This window comes from Chlorocebus sabaeus, chromosome 16, assembly GCF_047675955.1.
Source record: "Chlorocebus sabaeus isolate Y175 chromosome 16, mChlSab1.0.hap1, whole genome shotgun sequence".
Classification (NCBI taxonomy): domain Eukaryota; kingdom Metazoa; phylum Chordata; class Mammalia; order Primates; family Cercopithecidae; genus Chlorocebus; species Chlorocebus sabaeus.
This window is the reverse complement of record NC_132919.1, coordinates 35,121,313-35,141,174: the sequence shown is the minus strand read 5'-3', so window position 1 is coordinate 35,141,174 and position 19,862 is coordinate 35,121,313. Positions and strand designations below refer to the sequence as shown.

Below are 19,862 nucleotides of genomic sequence, written 5' to 3'. Positions count from 1 at the left end.
AAGAGAAATATGAAATATCACTGAATTCAGGATTACTGCTTTCCAAGAAAAAGATTACAAATATTGCCATGATACTAAAAAAGAGTTGAGAAGATAATGGCTGATACCCTATTCTCATCAATAACAGTGTATCTTCACAGAAAATGAAAAATCCTTCATATTAGGAATTAGATAAACCAAAATGAGAAGAGTCAATCAGTCTCAGCTTGCGCTGGTGCCCCAGTGACGACATCCACTCAATGAGTGGGAAGAAGCACATTCAGGGCGTGTATGTTCTGGGTGAAGAGAAGTATTGAAGTATTACCTTGGGTTTCACACTACTCAAAAGTCTGAGTTTTTGCTTCTGCTCTTCAAACTGGCGTCTTTTTCTTTCTTCTTCTAAGAGTTTTTGCTGCTGTTCAAATCGTTTCCTGAAGGAAAAATGACCTAATAAAAAACAAGCTCCCAGGATTATACACTGTGTTTTATATTCAGATTTCTAACAGTTTCAGCAATATCATGTTGCACTTCTAGAAGTGTAAATTTCATTGCTAAGTATCTAGTTTTCTTATGACAACCCTGTTTCCTCACTACATTAATTCCAAAATATTTGACATGAGTCTAAATAATGATTTATCTAAATTATGAATATGAATTTATTTCTCATCTAATTTGCAAGAGGAGGAAACAAGCTTTTGCATACAAAAGTGTTCTCAAAAAACAGGCAGACAAATGTAAGAACACACTTTGCTCTGCACATTAAACAAGAACCTGCTTGGGAAGGCAGTGTCATACAGGAGAGAGAGTAATGATCTGGGAATCAGGAGGCCTGACTTTGGGTTCAGGCTTTGCTGGTAACTGTGTTACCTGGACTGACAAGTTGTTTCATTTTCCTGGATTTCACTTTCACTAGATATAAAACAACAGGGTTGAATTAGAGGATCTCTAAGGTCCTTTTTGACTCTAAACTTGTAATAATGGTATTTTAAAGAGGCTTTTGTGTTTTTGTTTTTAAATAGGGTCTCACTCTGTTACCCAAGCTGGAGTACAGTGGCATGGTCATGGCTGACTGCAGCCTCAATCTCAGGGCCCAGGTGATCCTTCCACCTCAGCCTCCTGAGCAGCTGGGACTACAGGCATGAGCCACCAAGCCTACCTAATATTTTGTATTTTTTGTAGAGACAGGGTTTCACCATGTTGCTCAGGCTGGTCTCAAACTCCTGGGTTCAAGCAATCTGCCCGCCTCAGCCTCCCAAAGTGCTGGGATTATAGGCATGAGCCACTGGGCCAGGCCTTAAGAGTTTTTTCTTTTTTTTTGAGACAGAGTCTTGCTCTGTCGCCCAGGCTGGAGTGCAGTGGCTCATCTCGGCTCACTACAAGCTCCACCTCCCGGGTTCAAGCCATTCTCCTGCCTCAGCCTCCCGAGTAGCTGGGACTATAGGCGCCCACCACCACGCCCGGCTAATTTTTTGTATTTTTTAGTAGAGACGGGGTTTCACCGTGTTAGCCAGGATGGTCTCGACCTCCTGACCTCATGATCTGCCCACTTCGGCCTCCCAAAGTGCTGAGATTACAGGCATAAGCCACCATGCCCGGCCAAGAGTTTTAAAGACAACTTTTGACTGTTTTAGTTTCAAATCTGCACTAGAGATTATTAGACAATTCTTAAGATAGATGCTATAATGTATCTTTGTTATCCTTTAATTTTGGTGATCTCTTACTGCTGCTCTTCGGCAAACTGCTTCTGCATGTCTGGAGTGTACTGTGGGCCTGGAGGACGCATGCCCAGGAAGGGTGCTTGTCCTAGGTAAGGCATTCCCGCTGCTGGCATTGGTCCCATTGGTATTCCTGCCTAGAAGAAACAGACAAAGGCTTAGAAAACACAATTTCTCCCTTTAATTATCATACACAAAAATGTGACTTTCAAAAATTCTATCTTAATATTTTTATTTGTAAAAAATAGAAATATATTGTATTAAAAGATGCAGAGATGCAAATAAGATGCAAATATGCAAATAAACATATTATATTAAAAGATGCTAAAAATGGAAGGCTCCCCTTAATATCTAGCCCTCCATTCCCTTCACTGTCCCAGAGGTGACTGCTGCTAATAGTCTGATTGGTGTGTGAGTATGGAAGTATATGCCCACAAATTACATTCTTGTGAGCTCACTAATCCTCTTTGAGAAGAGGCACTATATCTTACATATTTTCATATTTGCAATAATAGGTAAGAGGCTGGCATACGGTAAACATACCACAAATGAAATTAAATCTGATTTTCCAATATATATGACAGGATAATGAATATTTTGATGTTATCAAAGGCCTAAAGTCAAACTTTTATAGAAAATGAAAGAAACATATTCAATAAAAATGACATAATACAATATTATAAAGTTTCTTAAAGTGTCCAGAAATAAGAATAACACAACAGCTAATCACAAAATTTAATAATATTATGTTTTTAGAGACACGGTCTCGTTGTGTCACCCAGGCTGGAGTGCAATGGTGTAATCACAGCTCACGGCAGCCTCCAACTCTTGAGCTCAAGAGATCCTCCCACCTCAGCCCCAGAGTAGCTAGGACTACAGGCATGTGCCATCGCATCTGGTTCGAAATCTAATATTAAGAATGATGACAATGATAATAGTTAAATGGCTAATTTTTAGTGAGTGAAAACTTCTACTACTCAACCTTCTCCCTGAAAAGTTCCCCTTCTGTCCCTAACTAAAGTCTGTCCGTGAAACACTCTCATTTTGGAGACTGCTACTTTTCTATTTCCTGTAAGTGGGGAATATTCTTCCTTGCTTCTTCTAAACCTTTTCTCCTCTCTCTACCTTCAAAAACCTGAATACATTTTAATTTCTCACTAATAGACTTCATCATTTACTCTCCGATCTTGTTCACGTCATCTACTGACCCTCAACTTCCTCACTCTTCAGTTGTACACTTTAGACTTTGCTATCTTCCATTCTATCTCCCAACTGCTGTTGGTAACGTCAACAATCACCGACACGGATCACTCACCTAACACTGTGGTCTTCTAGGTCTTTAGCCTCCTCATAACAATCATGCCCAACATACAATTCCAGCTTCCCATTCCATGGTAATACCCGTGATCTATCTGCACCAAAGACTGTGTCATGTCCAAAATCTGGATGTTAGGCATCCTGACACTTGACCACCACTTCTGATCCTTCTAGCTCATCTAGACCAGTAATTCTCCTATCTCATTAATATCTCCCACCTGTTAATTTATATTTTTTTCCCTGAACTTATTTTGTAGGTTCCACCTGTTAATTTGTCACATTTCTCATGATTAATCATCTTCATTATATCCTCACTTCCCTTCCTGCTCAATTTAGATTCTAGGGTTCAATAGTAAATGCCCTTGTTGATATCCTTAATGCCCTTAACTGTCAATTCCTTAACATGGTCTTCTGGTAAACTTCACCTCTGATCAGAATCAACTAATCAACTTCTCCATGCTTATACAAAAACCACTGAACCATGCCAGAGAGAAAAACATTGAGGATTCACATTAAATTCTATTTATTTATTTATTTATTTAGAGACAGGGTCTCACTCTGTCACCCAAGTTAGGATGCAGTAGTGCAATCTCAGCTCACTGCAACCTCCACCTCCCAGGCTAAAGTGATTCTCCCACCTCAGCCTCCAAAGTAGCTAAGACTACAGGCATGTGCCACCACGCCCAGCTAATTTTTGTATTTTCAGTACTGATGGGGTTTCACCAGGTTGGCTAGGCTGGTCTCAAACTCCTGACCTCAAGTGATCCACCCACCTTGGCCTCCCAAAGGGCAAGAATTACAGGCATGAGCCACGATGCCCGGCCAGCTTGGAATGCTTTTGAAGGGTTTCTAGCACTCTACAACTGGAGTTACACACAATATTGCTTTATTGCTAACATTCTCTATTCTAAATCTTGGGTGGAGATAGCTGTGTACACTTATTTTAAATCACAGTATTGCTCTCTTGCTGCTAAAAATTAGGATCACAGTCCTAGAATTAAATTTTTCTTTTTTTTTTTTACTCAGTTCACCCAAAGTATATAAAATACAAAAGAAACTACCCAAATCAGAGATGAAAAATAAGGCAAAGTGTTCAACAAAAATAATAATGAAAGAAAGAAAGGTGTCATGCATATTGCCTTCTTACTTACAAACTCCTCTCTTGAAGAACATTCAAATTTACTAAACGGCATTTTGTGTTTCCCCTACACCTGGAAAGGAGGGACTGTCTAAGTTTTTACAGACTTTTGAAATCTAAATAAACTAAAAAGTTAAGAGATACTAGTCTTTAATTAAATACTGAATGGATGACATAACAAAAGAAAGAACTCAGAAATCTGAGATACATTTGATAAACTACTGATAGCACTTAAGATTTCAATAAGTTGAGAAGTATAGTATGACAGTTAAGACCAAAAGAGTAAAAGTGTCCATTTCAGTTAGAACCCCAACAGTTTTGTTTTGGCAAGTTGATCTTAAAATTATACTGAAGGGCGAAGGACCATGAATCAGTTATAACTCTGTAAAAGAAGAAGGATGATCCATACTACCAGATATCAATGCTTATCTCAGGCTAGATAATTAAGGCATAAGATATTTACTGATGCAAGGAAAGACAGATGCAGCAATGAGACAAATACATGAGCCTAGAAATTAATCCAAAGCACATAAAGAAGTGTAATATTACAGGAATAATCATAGAAATCAATAAATAAAAAACGGGCTATTTATAAATGATTTGGGAACAACCGACTACAACGGAACATAATAAAATTACATCCTTCTACCTCACGCTGATTCTAAAGAACAATTCTAGGTAGGTTAGAGACTTAATCTGAAAAGACAGACTGGGCGCATTGACTCACACCCTGTAATCCCAGCACTTTGGGAGGCAGGCAGATCACTTGAGGCCAGGTGTTCCAGACCAGCCTGGACAACATGGTAAAATCCCATCTCTACTAAAAATACAAAATTAGTCAGGCGTGGTGGTGCATGCCTGTAGTTGCAGTCACTCTGGAGACTAAGGAAGGTGAATTGCTTGAGCCCAGGAGGCAGCAGTTGCAGTGAGCCAAGATTGCGCCACACTCCAGCCTGGGCGACAGGGCGAGACTCTGTCTCAAAAAAAAAAAAGACAAGAAAGACAAGAAACTTAACTTTTTTTAAATAAGAAGACACAGGTAGGGAAGAATGTCTTAGATAAGACAGAAAAAAAAAATGATTTATCTATCTGACTTAATTTCTACACAACAAGATACTATAAACAAAATTAAGAGAGGTCAACGACTAGGAGAAGATACTGGCAACAGATGTAACTACAAAGGATTAGAATCCAGAATATATAATGAACACTCAGAAATCAATGAGCTCAAAACAGCAAAACATTAGAAGCAATTTAAATGTCTGTTAATAGAACAACATATATTCACTCAATGAAATACCACACAGCAGCTACTATGAATGAACTTGGCATAATTTTACAACAGGGATAAGTCTTGGGGGCAAACAATGTTAAATTAAAAAGTTAAGATGTTGAAGGGTACATATGTAAGATTTAAAACCTAGAAAATATTATATATTGCTCGTAAGTATACAAATATATAAAATAATAAAAGTATAAAATTACGGCCAGGCACAGTGGCTCATGCCTGTAATCTCAGCACTTTGGGAGGTGGAGGTGGGTAGATTGCTTGAGGTCAGGAGTTTGAGACCAGTCTGGTCAACATGGTGAAACTCCATCTCTACTAAAATACAGAAACTAGCCAGGTGAGGTGGTGGGCACCTGTAATCCCTGGTACTAGGGATGCTGAGGCAGGAGAATTGCTTGAACACAGGAGGTGGAGGTTGCAGTGAGTCGAGATCGCGCCACTGCACTCCAGCCTGGCTGACAAAGTAGTATAAAAATATATACAAGAACCATAAACACTGAATTCATGATAGTGATAACAACCTCTGGGGAAGGAGAGGAAGGAAAGTATTTTTGAATTCTTTAAAAAAATGTAAAGCAAATGTGGCATGTTAAAATTTGATAAAGGTAGGACCTGACTACCTATATAAAAAATCCCATGGAATCCACAAAAAAATTCCCAGAGCTAATAAAATGAGTTCAGTAAGGTTGAAGGATATAAAACAAACATATACAATCAACTGCATTTCTATACACTACCAATGAATACGTGAACACTGACATTAAAAAACGCCATTCATAATTCCTCAAAAAACCAAAATATTTAGATGTAAATCTAACCAAACACGGATGTGACTTTTATGCTGAAAACTATATAAATGCTGATAGAAGAAACCAAAGATCTAAACAAATGAAGAGACATCCCATACTGTTATGATGGAAGACGTCAATTCTCAAAGACATCAATTCTCCCTAAATTCATACAGAGGTTTAACACAATGCCTATCCAAACTCCAGCAAGAGTTTTTCCAGAGATAAACAAGATTATCCCAAAATTAATATGGAAAGACAGAGAAACCAGAATAGTTAAATTCTGGAAAGAAGAATAACATAGGAAGACTCAACCTTATCGTATAGCTACCATCACAAAGACTGTGTTATCGGTGAAGGAACAGGCATATACATAAAACAACAGCACAGAACAGAGAACCTAGAGAAAGATACATACAAGCATGCCCAACTGATTTTTGACAAAAATGTGAAAGCATTTCAATGGAAGCAGAATAGCTTTTTCCACAAATGTTGCTGGGGCGATCAGACTTACATAGATACAGAGAGAGAGATAAAAAACAACCTCAATCTAAGTCTTAGATCTTATACAAAAATTAACTCAAAATGGATCATGGACTTAAATGAAAACCATAAAACTTTTAGAAAAAAACATAGGAGAAAATCTACAGAATCTAGGGCAAGGCAATGAACTCTTAGAGTTATACCAATGCATGATCCATAACAGGAAAAACTGGTAAATTGAATTTCATCAAAATTGAATTTTTGCTCTGTGAAAGACCCCATTAAGAAGGTGAAAAGACAAGCTAAAGACAAAAAGAAAACACTAGTAAACCACATATCTGACAAAGGACTACTACCTAAAAGATATAAAGAACTCTCAAAGGCCGGGCGCGGTGGCTCAAGCCTGTAATCCCAGCACTTTGGGAGGCCGAGACGGGCGGATCACGAGGTCAGAAGATCGAGACCATCCTGGCGAACACGGTGAAACCCCGTCTCTACTAAAAACTACAAAAAAACTAGCCAGGCGAGGTGGCAGGCGCCTGTAGTCCCCGCTACTCGGGAGGCTGAGGCAGGAGAATGGCGTAAACCCGGGAGGCGGAGCTTGCAGTGAGCTGAGATCCGGCCACTGCACTCCAGCCTGGGCGACAGAGCCAGACTCCACCTCAAAAAAAAAAAAAAAAAAAAAAAAAAAAAAAAAAAAAAAAAAAAGGACTTTCAAAATTCAATAGCAAAATACCAAAAAATGCAATTAGAAAATGGTCAGAAGCTATGAAAAGACATTTCTCTGAAGAAAATGTAATGATGGTAAACACATGAAAAGATGTTCAACATCATCTGCACATTAAAACCATGCAAATTAAAACCATGAGATATTAAACATACCTGTCAGAATGGCTAAACAAAAAATAATGACACTAAATGCAGGTAAGGATGTAGTATAACTGAACCTCTGATACACTGCTGGTAGGAATGTAAAATATTACAGCTACTCTGGAAAAAAGTTTGGCAGCATCTTAAAAAACCAAAAATGCAATACATGCAACTTAGCAATTGTACTCTTGGGCATTTATCCCAAGAAATGAGGACTTATGTTCACGCAAAAACCTTTATTTGTAATAGCCAAAAACTGTAAACCACCCTGATGTCCTTCAGTGAGCAAACGGTTAAACAGTCATACATCCACACCATGAACTATTACTCATCAATTTTAAAAAAATGAACTACTGATACATGCAACAACTTGGATGAATCTGAAGGGATTATGCTAAGCGACAAACGCCAAATCCAAAAGGTTAATGATTCAATTTATATAACATTTTTGAAACTACAAAATTATAGAAATGGGGAACTCACTAGCGAATGCAAAAGGGGTAAGGTGGGGCAGGAAGGAAGTGAGTACAGCTACAAAAGGGCAACGTGAGGAGATCCCTGGGGAGATGGAAATGTTCTGTATCTCAGCTGTGCCAATGTCCATACGCTGATTGTGTTACTATAGTTCTACAAGTTTTACCAATAGGGGAACTGGGCAAAGGATTTCTATTATTTCTTAGAATTACACAACAGTTTGCAACAGGTTTACACATGTCCATCATGTGCTCTACACTTGTCTAGATGTTTGAAATGCTTCAGAATAATAATTTTAAAATGTATTGTACATCATGAGGAGGGTTTTCTTTTTATGTGTTTTGAGGAAGCAAGATATTATAATTATCAATAATAATATAATAATAATCATCAAGACTAAATTTCTGGCCAGCACAATGGCTCACGCCTGTAATCCCAGCACTTTGGGAGGCCAAAGTGGGTGGATCACTTGAGGTCAAGAGTTCAAGACCAGCCTGGCCAACACTACAAAACCCTGTCTCTACTAAAAATACAAAAATTAGTCAGATGTGGTGGCGTGCGCCTGTAATCCCAGCTGCTTGGGAAGCTGAGGCAGGAGAATCGCTTGAACCCAGGAGGCAGAGGTTGCAGTGAGCTGAGATTGCACCACTGCACTCCAGCCTGAGCAACAGAGCCAGATACTGTCTCAAAAAAAAAAAAAAAAAAAAAGAGACTAAATTTCTATGTTGGCTTTTATCTGAATCATCACTTTTATCTCCAAAGACTTAAGAGACTAAGAGATAACTAAAGGAACAATGGGTTTGCTTCATATATGTCCCTGATCGGTTAGGGCTATTGAGTTTCGGCCAGGGTGTGGCAAATAAAATCTGGGTGTTTTTCGCCTTAAAAAATGGTGAGCAAGCCAGGCACGACGGCTCATGCCTGTAATCCCAGCACTTTGGGAGGCCGAGGCGGGTAGATCACGAGGTCAGGAGATTGGGACCATCCTGGCTAACACAGTGAAACCCCATCTCTACTAAAAATACAAAAACAAAATTAGCCAGGCGTGGTGGTGGGAGCCTGTAGTCCCAGCTACTCAGGAGATTGAGGCAGGAGAACGTCGTGAACCTGGGAAGCAGAGCTTGCAGTGAGCCGAGATGGCGCCCCTGCACTCCAGCCTGGGCAACAGAGCAAGACTCTGTCTAAAAAAAAAAAATGGTGAGCAGCAACTGGGTGTGGTGGCACACACCTTTAATACCAGCACTCTGGGAGGCCGCGGCAGAGGGATCACCAGAGGTCAGGGGTTTGAAACCAGCCTGGCCAACATGGCGAAACCCCGACTCTACTAAAAATACAAAATTAGCTGGGCGTGGTGGCGCACACCTGTAATCCCAGTTACTTGGGAGGCTGAGGCAGGAGAATCACTTGAACCCAGGAGGCGGAGGTTGTAGTGAGCCAAGATCATACCATTGCACTCTAGCCTGGGCAACAAGAGTGAAACTCCATCTCAAAAAAAAAAAAAAGAAAAAAAGGGGTCAGCATCTTCCAAACAATATAATGCCTGTCAGCAAGAGTAAAGGTTAAAGAAAAAGACTTTGGTTGCTTTGTGTTAGCATCATTAATACACAAGCTTCTGATATTCAGGGACATTATTAAGGCACTATCAACTCTCATAGTTTACTTTTTTCTTATTGTTCTGCATATTAGAGACTCTTACTGTTTTTGGTTGTTTCAAACTCTAAAAACATTTTTCAGATAACTGTGTAAGCATAAAATGATGTTTAGTGTAAAAATTAATGATTTAAAATTTGTATCAATTGTTATTAAGATTCAGTAGTAAGCTTAGGAAGTTTTAATTTAAAAGAAGTTTTAATTTAAATTTATTCTATAGTAGATTGTTTTTAGTTATTTGCTGCCTTTATTCTTATTTTTTTATTTTACTTTATTTTTTTTGAGACGGAGTCTTACTCTGTTGCCCAGGCAGGAGTGCAGTGGCACGATCTCAGCTCACTACAACCTCCGCCTCCCAGGTTCAAGCGATTATCCTGCCTCAGCCTCCTGAGTAGCTGGACTACAGGTGCGCACCACCATGCCCGACTAATTTTTGTATTTTTAGTACAGACGGGGTTTCACCCTGCTGGTCAGGCTGGACTCAATCTCCTGACCTTGTGATCTGCCTGCCTTGGCCTCCCAAAGTGCTGGGATAACAGGTGTGAGCCACCGCTCCTGGCCATTTGCTGCGTTTATTCTAAGAGGACTACATATCCCTATATGGTTTACATTCCTCCTGATATATTCCTCCTCTACTGATGCTAAGGCCATATTACTTTGGTGAGCAGAAGTGACTAATATATGCTACCTCCAGGTGTTAGCTTTAAAAGACATCACAGCGTTTGGCCATCTCTTTTTCCTATGCCAAGAGCCTAGGATGTCCTGGCTGAGGGTCCTAGGATAAAGAAAACATGGAGCAGAGTCAGCACCAACACATGAGGATATGTATCACAAGTGAGGGCTAAACTTTTGTAAGTCATGGAGATCTGGGGACGGTTTCTGCAGCACAACCTAGTGAAAGCTAGCTTAACGTGAATTAAAAACCTACAAAATCTCAATGTATTCCCATTTGCTTCCTTCTAGAGATGGATAAAAAATGACACTGGAAGTTTTCCTGACCATTTAAACACAAAAGAGAAGCTTTATTTGCATAATTGACTTCAAAACAACAATGGTTTCAACTTAAAATTCTGGTTGTGAACTCCTAATACTACTTATTTATAAGTTATATACATATGTTACTGTATAAAAGTATATACTGTATAACAAAACACACAGAAATAGAAAATGTTAAAGTATTAGGTAAGTAAACTAACACAGAAACAAAAAACCAAATACCACATGTTCTCACTTACAAGTGGGAGCTAAACACTGGGTGCACACGGACATAAAGACAGGCTCGACATAAAGACTGGAGACTATAAGAGGGGAGAAAGAGCGGGGGAAGAGTTGGAAAACTACCTGTTTGGTACTATGCTCACTACCCAGGTGATCGGTTCCATCATACCCCAACCCTCAGCATCACACAACACATTAGTGTAATAAACCTACAAACTGTCCCCTGAATCTAAAATAAAAGTTGAAAAAAGCAAAACTAAATAAATTATTAGGTAAAAAAGAAATACAGTATATGGCTTTAAAGATATTGGTTAATAGTACAAAAGCAAAAACCTTTTTTTCCTCAGGCCTTTTTTTTTTGAGACGGGAGTCTCCCCTCGTTGCCCAGGCTGGAGTACAGTAGCATGATCTCAGCTCGCTGCAACCTCCGCCTCTCGGGTTCAAGGGATTGCCCTGCCTCAGCCTCCCGAGTAGCTGGGACTACAGGCACACGCCACCACACCCAGGTCATTTTTGTAGTTTTAGTAGAGATGGGGCTTTGCCATGTTGGCCAGCCTGGTCTCGAACTCCTGACCTGAAGTGATCTGCCCGCCTCGGCCTCCCAAAGTGTGGGGATTACAGGTGTGAGCCACTACACTTAGCCTTTTCCCTCACTCTTGGAGGTTGAACACATCTTCATTTTAGTTTGAAGGAAGCCATTTATTTATGCTTATTTCTAATTGTAACATTAAGCTCTTAGCCTGTAGCTCTTGATATATAAACATAACAACAAACAATAACTTTGTAAGAAACCAACTAAAGCAGCAAGTACCTGCATAGCAATAGGTCCTTGGGACATCTGAGAGCTGTAATTCATTCCCATAATGCCTTGCATATTAGGCGGCATGACAGAGACCATAGGAAATCCTTGTTGCTGCATCGGCATCAGGCCTGCTGAAAACATAAAGACATTATTAAAGTCAACGTGTTTTCAAGTTTATTTTCTTAAAACCAGAAGTACCTAAAGGACTTGTTACTTGGCAGGAAGCAGAGTGTAATGGAAAAAGTACAGGGTCGAGTGAGACAGATATGAATATGAATTCCAACTCCGTCATTTACTTAGCTGTGTGATCTTGAACAAGTTACAAAACTTCATCTGTAAAATGAAGATAATATCTCTTCTATGGAATTTGTATGCATACTAAAAAACAGTATGGCCTAATTGAGGTACTTAGCCTTCAAGATGGCCTCCAGTGACCTCTGTCTCCTGGTATTCATACTCGTGTGTTGTTCCATTCCATACTGAATGGGGCTGACCAGTATAACCAATAGGATACTGTGGAAATGACAGCATATAACTTTGAAGGCCAGTTATTTATTTATTTTTTTTGAGACAGAGTCTCACTCTGTCACCCAGGCTGGAGTGCAGTGGCATGATCTCAGCTCACTGCAACTTCCACTTCTGGGGTTCAAGGCTCCCAAGTAGCTGGGACTACAGGTGTCTGCTAATGTTTGTACTTTTAGTAGAGATGGGGTTTCGCCGTCTTGGTCAGGCTGGTCTTGAATTCCTGACCTCAAGTGATCCACCCGCCTCAGCCTCTCAAAATGCTAGGATTACAGGTGTGAGCCACTGCGCCTGGCCCGGAGGCTAGTTCTTAAAAGACACTGTAGTTTCCTCCTGGTTCTTTTGGATCACTCGCTCAGGAGCAAGCCACTGCCACGTTATGAAATACTCAATAAGACCTATGGAGAATCCATGTGGTAAGGTACTGAGGTCTTCTGTGAAAAGGCAGCATGAATTTGCCATCTATCTCAGTGAGCCACCCTGGCAGCAGCTCCATGAAACTTTCAGATGACAGCAAGCCTGGCTCATCTTCACTGCCATCTCATAAGAGGTCTTGAGCCTGAACCATCCAGCAGAGCTACTCTGAGATTCCTGACCCACAGACACACTATGAAATAATAAAATGTTTACTTTTTAAAGTTCGGGATAATCTGTTACACAGCAGCAGATAACTAACAAAATAACAGGAGCATGAACTCTAGGAGCCAACTAGAAATGCCACATACTTCTTTGGAACCTTGGGCAATTTGCTTCTTTCTATGCCTTGGTTTCTCATTTGTAAAACTGTTTAATACTTACTATGCTCAAAGAAATGTTATTCTTCTTCCTTTTTCTTACATGAATAGGTAATATAACAGTTACCACAAAGTAGCCATCAGTATGTGCAATGGCAGAAAACTATCATGAAAGTATGATTTAGGCTAGTGTTTCCTAAACTTTTCCAAGAGCAGAGGTGAATGAATACACATCTCTTTGGGATTTTAATAAATACTAAACGCCTACCATATGCTAGGCATAGTTCTATGTGCTTGGTACACAGAAGTGAATAAAACAAAATCCCTACATAGCCTGAGCACAAATTTCATTCTAATTTTGCATTCAAACTACATCCATGTTGGTTCCACCATAAGGAACTTTATATCAAACTGTCGATTTGAAAAATTAAAGATCTAGGAAATCATACCATGTTTATCTTACGGTTTTTGTGTACCTTCCAGGTTATCTATAACCTAGCCTAATTTCAGAAGCATGGACATCCACATTGTGGCTAACAGTTATTTGAGGTAGACCATTCACTTATTCAAGTATTTGAGGCCTACTCCGTATTAGGCACTGTTCTGGGGACACAGCCATGAACAAAACCAGGTCTTCACTCTCATGGAGCTTACACTGTAATCAGGAGAGACAGACAACAAAAAAATAAGTACACGTCAGGTGGTGATAAGAGCTAGGGCCAAAAAATAATAAAGCAGGGCAAGAGGGAATGGAGTGGTTGCTATTTTACATAGGGCAATCAGAAAAAGTTTCACCAACAGGGTGGTATTTCAGAAAGGTCCTCAAGAAAATAAAGAACCAAGACATGCAGATATTTGGGAAGAATATTCCAGATCAAAGAACACCGAGTACAAAGATCACAAGGTATCAGGGAGAATTAGAATACACAGATTGAAAACAGCCACCGTAAGATGTTTTCTGTCTTATTTCTTTGGACTTAAAGTTTTATTCATTTTAATTGATTTTATTTTATTTCTGAATGGGTAACTCAGATATCTGGCATAATATTTCAAGGCACAAAAGTGTACACAGTAAAAAATAGGTCTCTTTCTCTCCTCTGTCTCCTATTCAAGTACTCACGATCTTGTGGCCATCCTTGCTGTCGGTTTCTTACATATGTTTTCAGAAATGATGCACGCATAATTTAAAGCCTTCAAATGATCCAAAAGTTCATCCTAACAACTGTTAAAAAAAATCTCCAAACCAATTCCAAATTCCCTAAGAAAAAATATCAGGCAACACTTTGAGATCTCTTCTTGTCCAGTTCCTTCGCTCCATAGGTATATTTTTACTTGAAAATGTATAGAAATGCAAAATAACAAACCATGATAATGAATACATAACTCTGTAATACCTCCCTAAAGAACAAAAGATCTCAAACCATTTGTTCTCAATCTAGGACACATCTAATTACAGATAGCTTAAATAATGCATAAACGTCAACACGACGAAAAGAATACAACTGACCCTTGGAAAAACTTGCCTGAAACTCAACCGCCATCACTGATTATAAATGAAGACAAAGTCAGGATGAGCCACTGACCATCTGCTACTGAGCTGCTCTTTATCTTTTATCTCTACTGCTGACCTACGAGTCTCTGTCTCTCCAGCAAATCTATGACAACCAATCAACGCTGGCTTTTTAAGAAGAGCCAGTTTTCAGAAGCAGCTTGGTGTGAGGGGAGAGGGAATACATCAGAGTGGGAGAAATGAGTGGAAAAAAAGCCAGAGAAAGGCAAATCTATTCCTTCTTCACTGTTGTGTCCCAGCTGCACGGCAGCATGGGTCAAAATTATATTCCTTCACTACTATTTCCTTGAAGATAAAGCTAGAATTGATATTGGTGGGTCCTGGTCTCAGACCAAGAGAGAAGAGGTATACTTAGTACAGAAATTTCTAGGAATAGAACTGAGACTTATATGACATGGGGGCTCATGCCTGTAATCCCAGTGCTTTGGGAGGCCAAGGCAGGAGAATCGCTTGAGCCGAGGAATTTGATACCAGCCTGGGCAACATAAGGAGACCGTGTCTCTACAAAATATTTAAAAATTAGCCAGGCGTGGTGGTATGCACCTGTGGTCCCAGCTACCTGGGAAGCTGAGGTGGGAGAAATGCTTGAGCCTAGGAGGCTGAGGCTATGCAGTAAGCTATGACTGTGCCACTTGTACTCCAGTCTGGGTGAAAGAGCAAGACCCCATCTCAAAAAAATAAAAATAAAAAACCAAAACCAAACAAAATCCTGAGACTTAAATACTTTAAGCTGAATCAGAGTATGTGATCTCTTTTAATTTCAAAATTATATGTTTATAAAACATGATTACAAGAAAATACTATCATATAGAGAAAAAATAGCAGTGTGAAACAACTAAAGATGTTCGTTTATTCATTCAACAAACATCTACAGAGAACCTATTATGTTAAATCAACATGCTGGGTGCTAGAGATAATGCTAGATGAGCATTAGACAGACATGACACTAACAATCTAGCGGAAGACTAGACAGAAGGAGAAAGACATCATTAAGTGAATTACAGCTCATTTCATTTTTATCACCTGTTCCTTAACATTCTTGTCCTAAAAGTCTGTTTCACCTCTGAGGTTAAACAATCTATGAACGTAATGTTTATATAGGTTTGGGAGAAATGAGGAGTGACCCTTATTACTCCCAAAATTATATAATTTTTGAGAAATTTTAAGAGCAGCTGTCATATAGGTTTAAGAGTGTAGAAAATTTTACTCTATTTAGCAGCAATAGAACTTATTTTCTATTTACTTATTTAATTCCAGATTCAGAAACACAAGAGTGAAAAATAAAAGTTCAAAACTTAAACTTTCACATACCTTGAGGGGGTCTTATCCCACCTGCAACAGGAAACATGAAGCTGAAAACAGAATAAAAATACATCATAATCTTCATATGTACAAAGATTTTCAAATAACAAATGTACTTTTTTATATGGATGAAAGACTCGTAGATGGGTCCTGGTGTTTATTCTGTACCACAATACTGAATTGTCCAACATCAGTAGACTGAGAGCATCCATAGGATGCATGTCACCATGTTAGTGCAGACGGAAACTTGTTGAAACAGAAGACAGAAGACCCTGAAACTAGTCCTGGCTCTGTCACTGTGTGTCCTCTCTGGATTCCAATTTCCCCATCTATAAAATGAGAGACTTCAGATTCAATTCAGTCAACATCTATTGAGTGTCAACTACACGAAATGATGGAATCTTATAAGCAAAAATACACATATGCAGGCAAATAACTATACCACAGGGTAAATGTGCTAACTGCTATAAGCGAGGTCGAAATTATTAATAGGGATGAGAAGAAAAAGATGAATTTTAATGGGCCATATCTTGAGAAGTTTTATAGAAGTAGCTCTGGAGTTGAATCTTACAAGAAAATAGAAGCACACTATATATTTTGAGCAAAAGCTCTGAGGCAGAGACACAGGGATGTTTGGAGAAATGAATGTAGGTTAAATGTTAACTATATGATTTAAAAGCAAGCAGATTGTACAGGGCCTTTATTTATTTTTATTTTATTTATTTATTTATTTTTGAGATGGAGTTTTGCTCTTGTCGCTCAGGCTGGAGTGCAATAGTGCGATCTAGGCTTGCTGCAGCCTCCGCCTCCTGTGTTCAAGCAATTCTCCTGCCTCAGCCTCCTGAGTAGCTGGCATTACAGTTGCTCACCACCATGTCTGGCTAATTTTTTTTATTTTTAGTAGAGACAGGGTTTCACCATGTTGGCCAGGCCGGTCTCAAACTCCTGACCTCAGGTGAGCCATCGCACCAGGCCGAGGGCCTTCAAAATGTTTAATTTTATTTTGAATATTATATGAAGTTGTGAGAGGTTTTACTGTTATTGTGGCAACATATACACAACATAAAATTCTATCATTTTAACCATTTTTAAGTGTATAATTCCACGGCATAATTAAGGACATTCACAATGTTGTGCAACCATTACCACTATCCATTTCCAGAACTTTTCCATTATCCCAAAAAGAAACTCTGTACCCATTAAACACTAAGTCCTCACTTTAGAGCATAAGAAAGCTCTCTTTAAGGGTTAAGCTGACACCTTTTTAAAATTTTTATTATTTTTTTGTGACAGAGTTTGCTCTTGTCATCCAGGCTGGAGTGTGATGGCACGATCTCAGTTCACTGCAACCTCTCTGCCTGCCAGGCTCAAGTGATTCTCCTGCCTCAGCTTCCCATGTAGCTGGGACTACAGGCGAGCACTACCTAATTATTGTATTTTCAGTAGAGACAGGATTTCACCATGATGGCCAGGCTGGTCTTGAACTCCTGGCCTCATGATCTGCCCGCCTCGGCCTCTCAAAGTGCTGGGGTTACAGGCGTGAGCTACCGTACTTGGCCTAAGCTCTTTTAAATAAAGGTTAAGTCTGGGCGACAGAGTGAGTCTCTGTCTCAAATAAATAAATAAAGGTTAAAAAATTAAGCTCTGGCCAGGCACAGTGGCTCACGCCTGTAATCCCGGCACTTTGGGAGGCAGAGGCGGGCAGATCACCTGAGGTTGGGAGCTCGAGACCAGTCTGACCAACACGAAGAAACCCCGTCTCCACTAAAAATTCAAAATTAGCTGGGCGTGGTGGCGCATGCCTGTAATCCCAGCTACTCAGGAGGCTGAGGCAGGAGAACTGCTTGAACCCGGGAGGTGGAGGCTGCGGTGAGCTGAGATCGCACCACTGCACTCCAGCCTGGGCAACAAGAGTGAAACTCCGTCTCCAAAAAAAAAAAAAAAAAAAAAAAAAAAAAAAATTAGGCTCTGGTTGTAGATGAAATAGCCAAGGGCATGAATATATATATCCAGTAACAAAACAACTAAGGACAAACATAGAGAATTATTTTTTATTTTTTATTTTTTTTGAGACAGAGTCTGGCTCTTTCGCCCAGGCTGGAGTGCAGTGGCACCATTTCGGCCCACTGCAAGTTCTGCCTCCCGAGTTCACGCCATTCTCCTGCCTCAGCCTCCCAAGTAGCTGGGACTACAGGCACCCGCCACCATGCCCAGCTAATTTTTTGTATTTTTTAGTAGAAACAGGGTTTCACCATGTTAGCCAGGATGGTCTTGATCTCCTGACCTCATAATCCGCCTGCCTCGGCCTCCCAAAGTGCTGGGATTACAGGCGTGAGCCACCGCGCCCAGTCCTGACACTTGGAGAATTCTTACAGTGAAAACTGAGTAGGAAATGGTCATTGAGAACCAAGGGAGTCCTTATAACAGAGTTATTACTGAAGAAGGACCACATTTCAAGAAGGAAGTAGTTACCAGCGTCTAATGCTGTAGAATAGTGGTGAGAACAAAGATTAAAAAATAAATTACTGCTTTCAAAAGCAGTGATCGTTGAGTGCGTTAGTTTCAACAGAGAAAGAGGAAGAGACCCTAGGGAGAAAAAATTTAAGAGACAAAATACATACTTAGTGATTGATAAGGTTTTTAAGGAAATGGGATTAACACACAAAGTAGCAAAAGGGGGCCACATGAGGGGGTGCATGTCTGTAATCCCAGGACTCTGGGAGGCCAAGGCAGGCGGATCAGTTGAGGCCAGGAGTTCAAGACCAGCCTGGTCAACATGGCAAAACACCATCTTTACTAAAAATACAAAAGTTAGCCAGTTGTGGTGGCATGTGCCTGTAATCCCAGCTATCTAGGAGGCTGAGACATGAGAATTGCTTGAACCCAGGAGGCAGAGGTTGCAGTGAGCGGAGATTGCTGAGCCACTGCACTCCAGCCTGAGCAACAGAGCGAGACTCTGTTTCAAAACAAAACAAAACAAACAAACTAGCAAAACGGATCTGGTTTGAAAACAAAGTGGGACTTCTTTCTCTGAGCCTAGAAAGAAAAAGGGACAAATCAAGGAAGACTTCTGAGTGAGAAAGGCTCTTAATCTGGAAGTCAAGGATCTGAAAAGAAGGTTTCCAGATACTCTTTAGAGAATCTAGTGAATGGCTGGGCCTGGTGGCTCACACCCGTAATCCCAGCACTTTGGGAGGCCAAGGTGGGAGGATTGCTTGAGCCCACGAATTTGAGACCAGCCTTGGCAACATAGTGAGACCTCATCTCTCCAAAATAACAACAACAACAATAAAGAATATAAAAATTGTAACAGTGATTCTTTTCCAGAAAGTTTTCAATTTACTGTGCCCAGTTCCATCAAAAGAAATCAGTATCTATGGGCATTATAGCCTTATGAAATAAATTTCTCAAATAATAAGAGATGAAAGGAGAAATTACTCCTTGATTCATGGACTGCAGAATGGATGTTGTTTTAGCAGGCATGAGAACATTAAACTTCTTATGAATTGTCATCAGAGCTCTTGGGTGACCAGGCACATTGTCAATAAGCTGTAATATTTTCAAAAGAATCTTTTTTCTGAGCAATTGGTCTCAACAATGGGCTAAAAATACTCAGTAAACCATGCTGTAAACAGATGTGCTGTCACTGAGGCTTTGTGGTTCAATTTATGGAGTATAGGCAGAGTAGATTTAGCATACTTTCAAAAAGCCCTAACATTTTCAAAGTGGTCAATGAGCACTGGTTCAATTTAAAGTCACCAGCTGCATTAGGCCCTAACAAGAGAGTCAGCCTGTCCTTTGGCACCAGACATTGACTTCTCTTCTCTAGCTAGGAAAGTCCTAGGTTGCATCTTCGTCTGCACTGAAAATCTGGCCAGACATGGTTGCTCATGCCTGTTAATCCCAGCACTTTGGGAGGTCAAGGCAGGTCAGGAGTTTGTGACCAGTCTGGCCAACGTAGTGAAACCCCATCTCTACTAAAAATATAAAATTAGCCAGGCATGGTGGCACA

At 39.9% G+C, this 19,862-nt stretch overlaps 1 protein-coding gene across 16 annotated transcripts in view; it reads right to left on the bottom strand.

Annotated features, from left to right (window-relative positions):
* Positions 1-19,862, bottom strand: part of SYNRG (synergin gamma) — a 96,738-nt gene that overhangs the window by 71,487 nt on the left and 5,389 nt on the right. For 13 of the 16 annotated variants that reach the window (XM_008011134.3, XM_008011131.3, XM_008011133.3 and 10 more), the window contains exons 2-5: positions 15,860-15,900; positions 11,732-11,853; positions 1,701-1,831; positions 305-410 (exon numbers count right to left, since the gene is read on the bottom strand). In XM_008011134.3, the coding sequence (XP_008009325.1) occupies positions 305-410; positions 1,701-1,831; positions 11,732-11,853; positions 15,860-15,900 (400 nt within the window). The remainder of the gene's footprint in view (positions 1-304; positions 411-1,700; positions 1,832-11,731; positions 11,854-15,859; positions 15,901-19,862) is intronic. The other 3 variants (XM_008011132.3, XM_073004871.1, XM_008011144.3) reach the window with 1 other exon arrangement.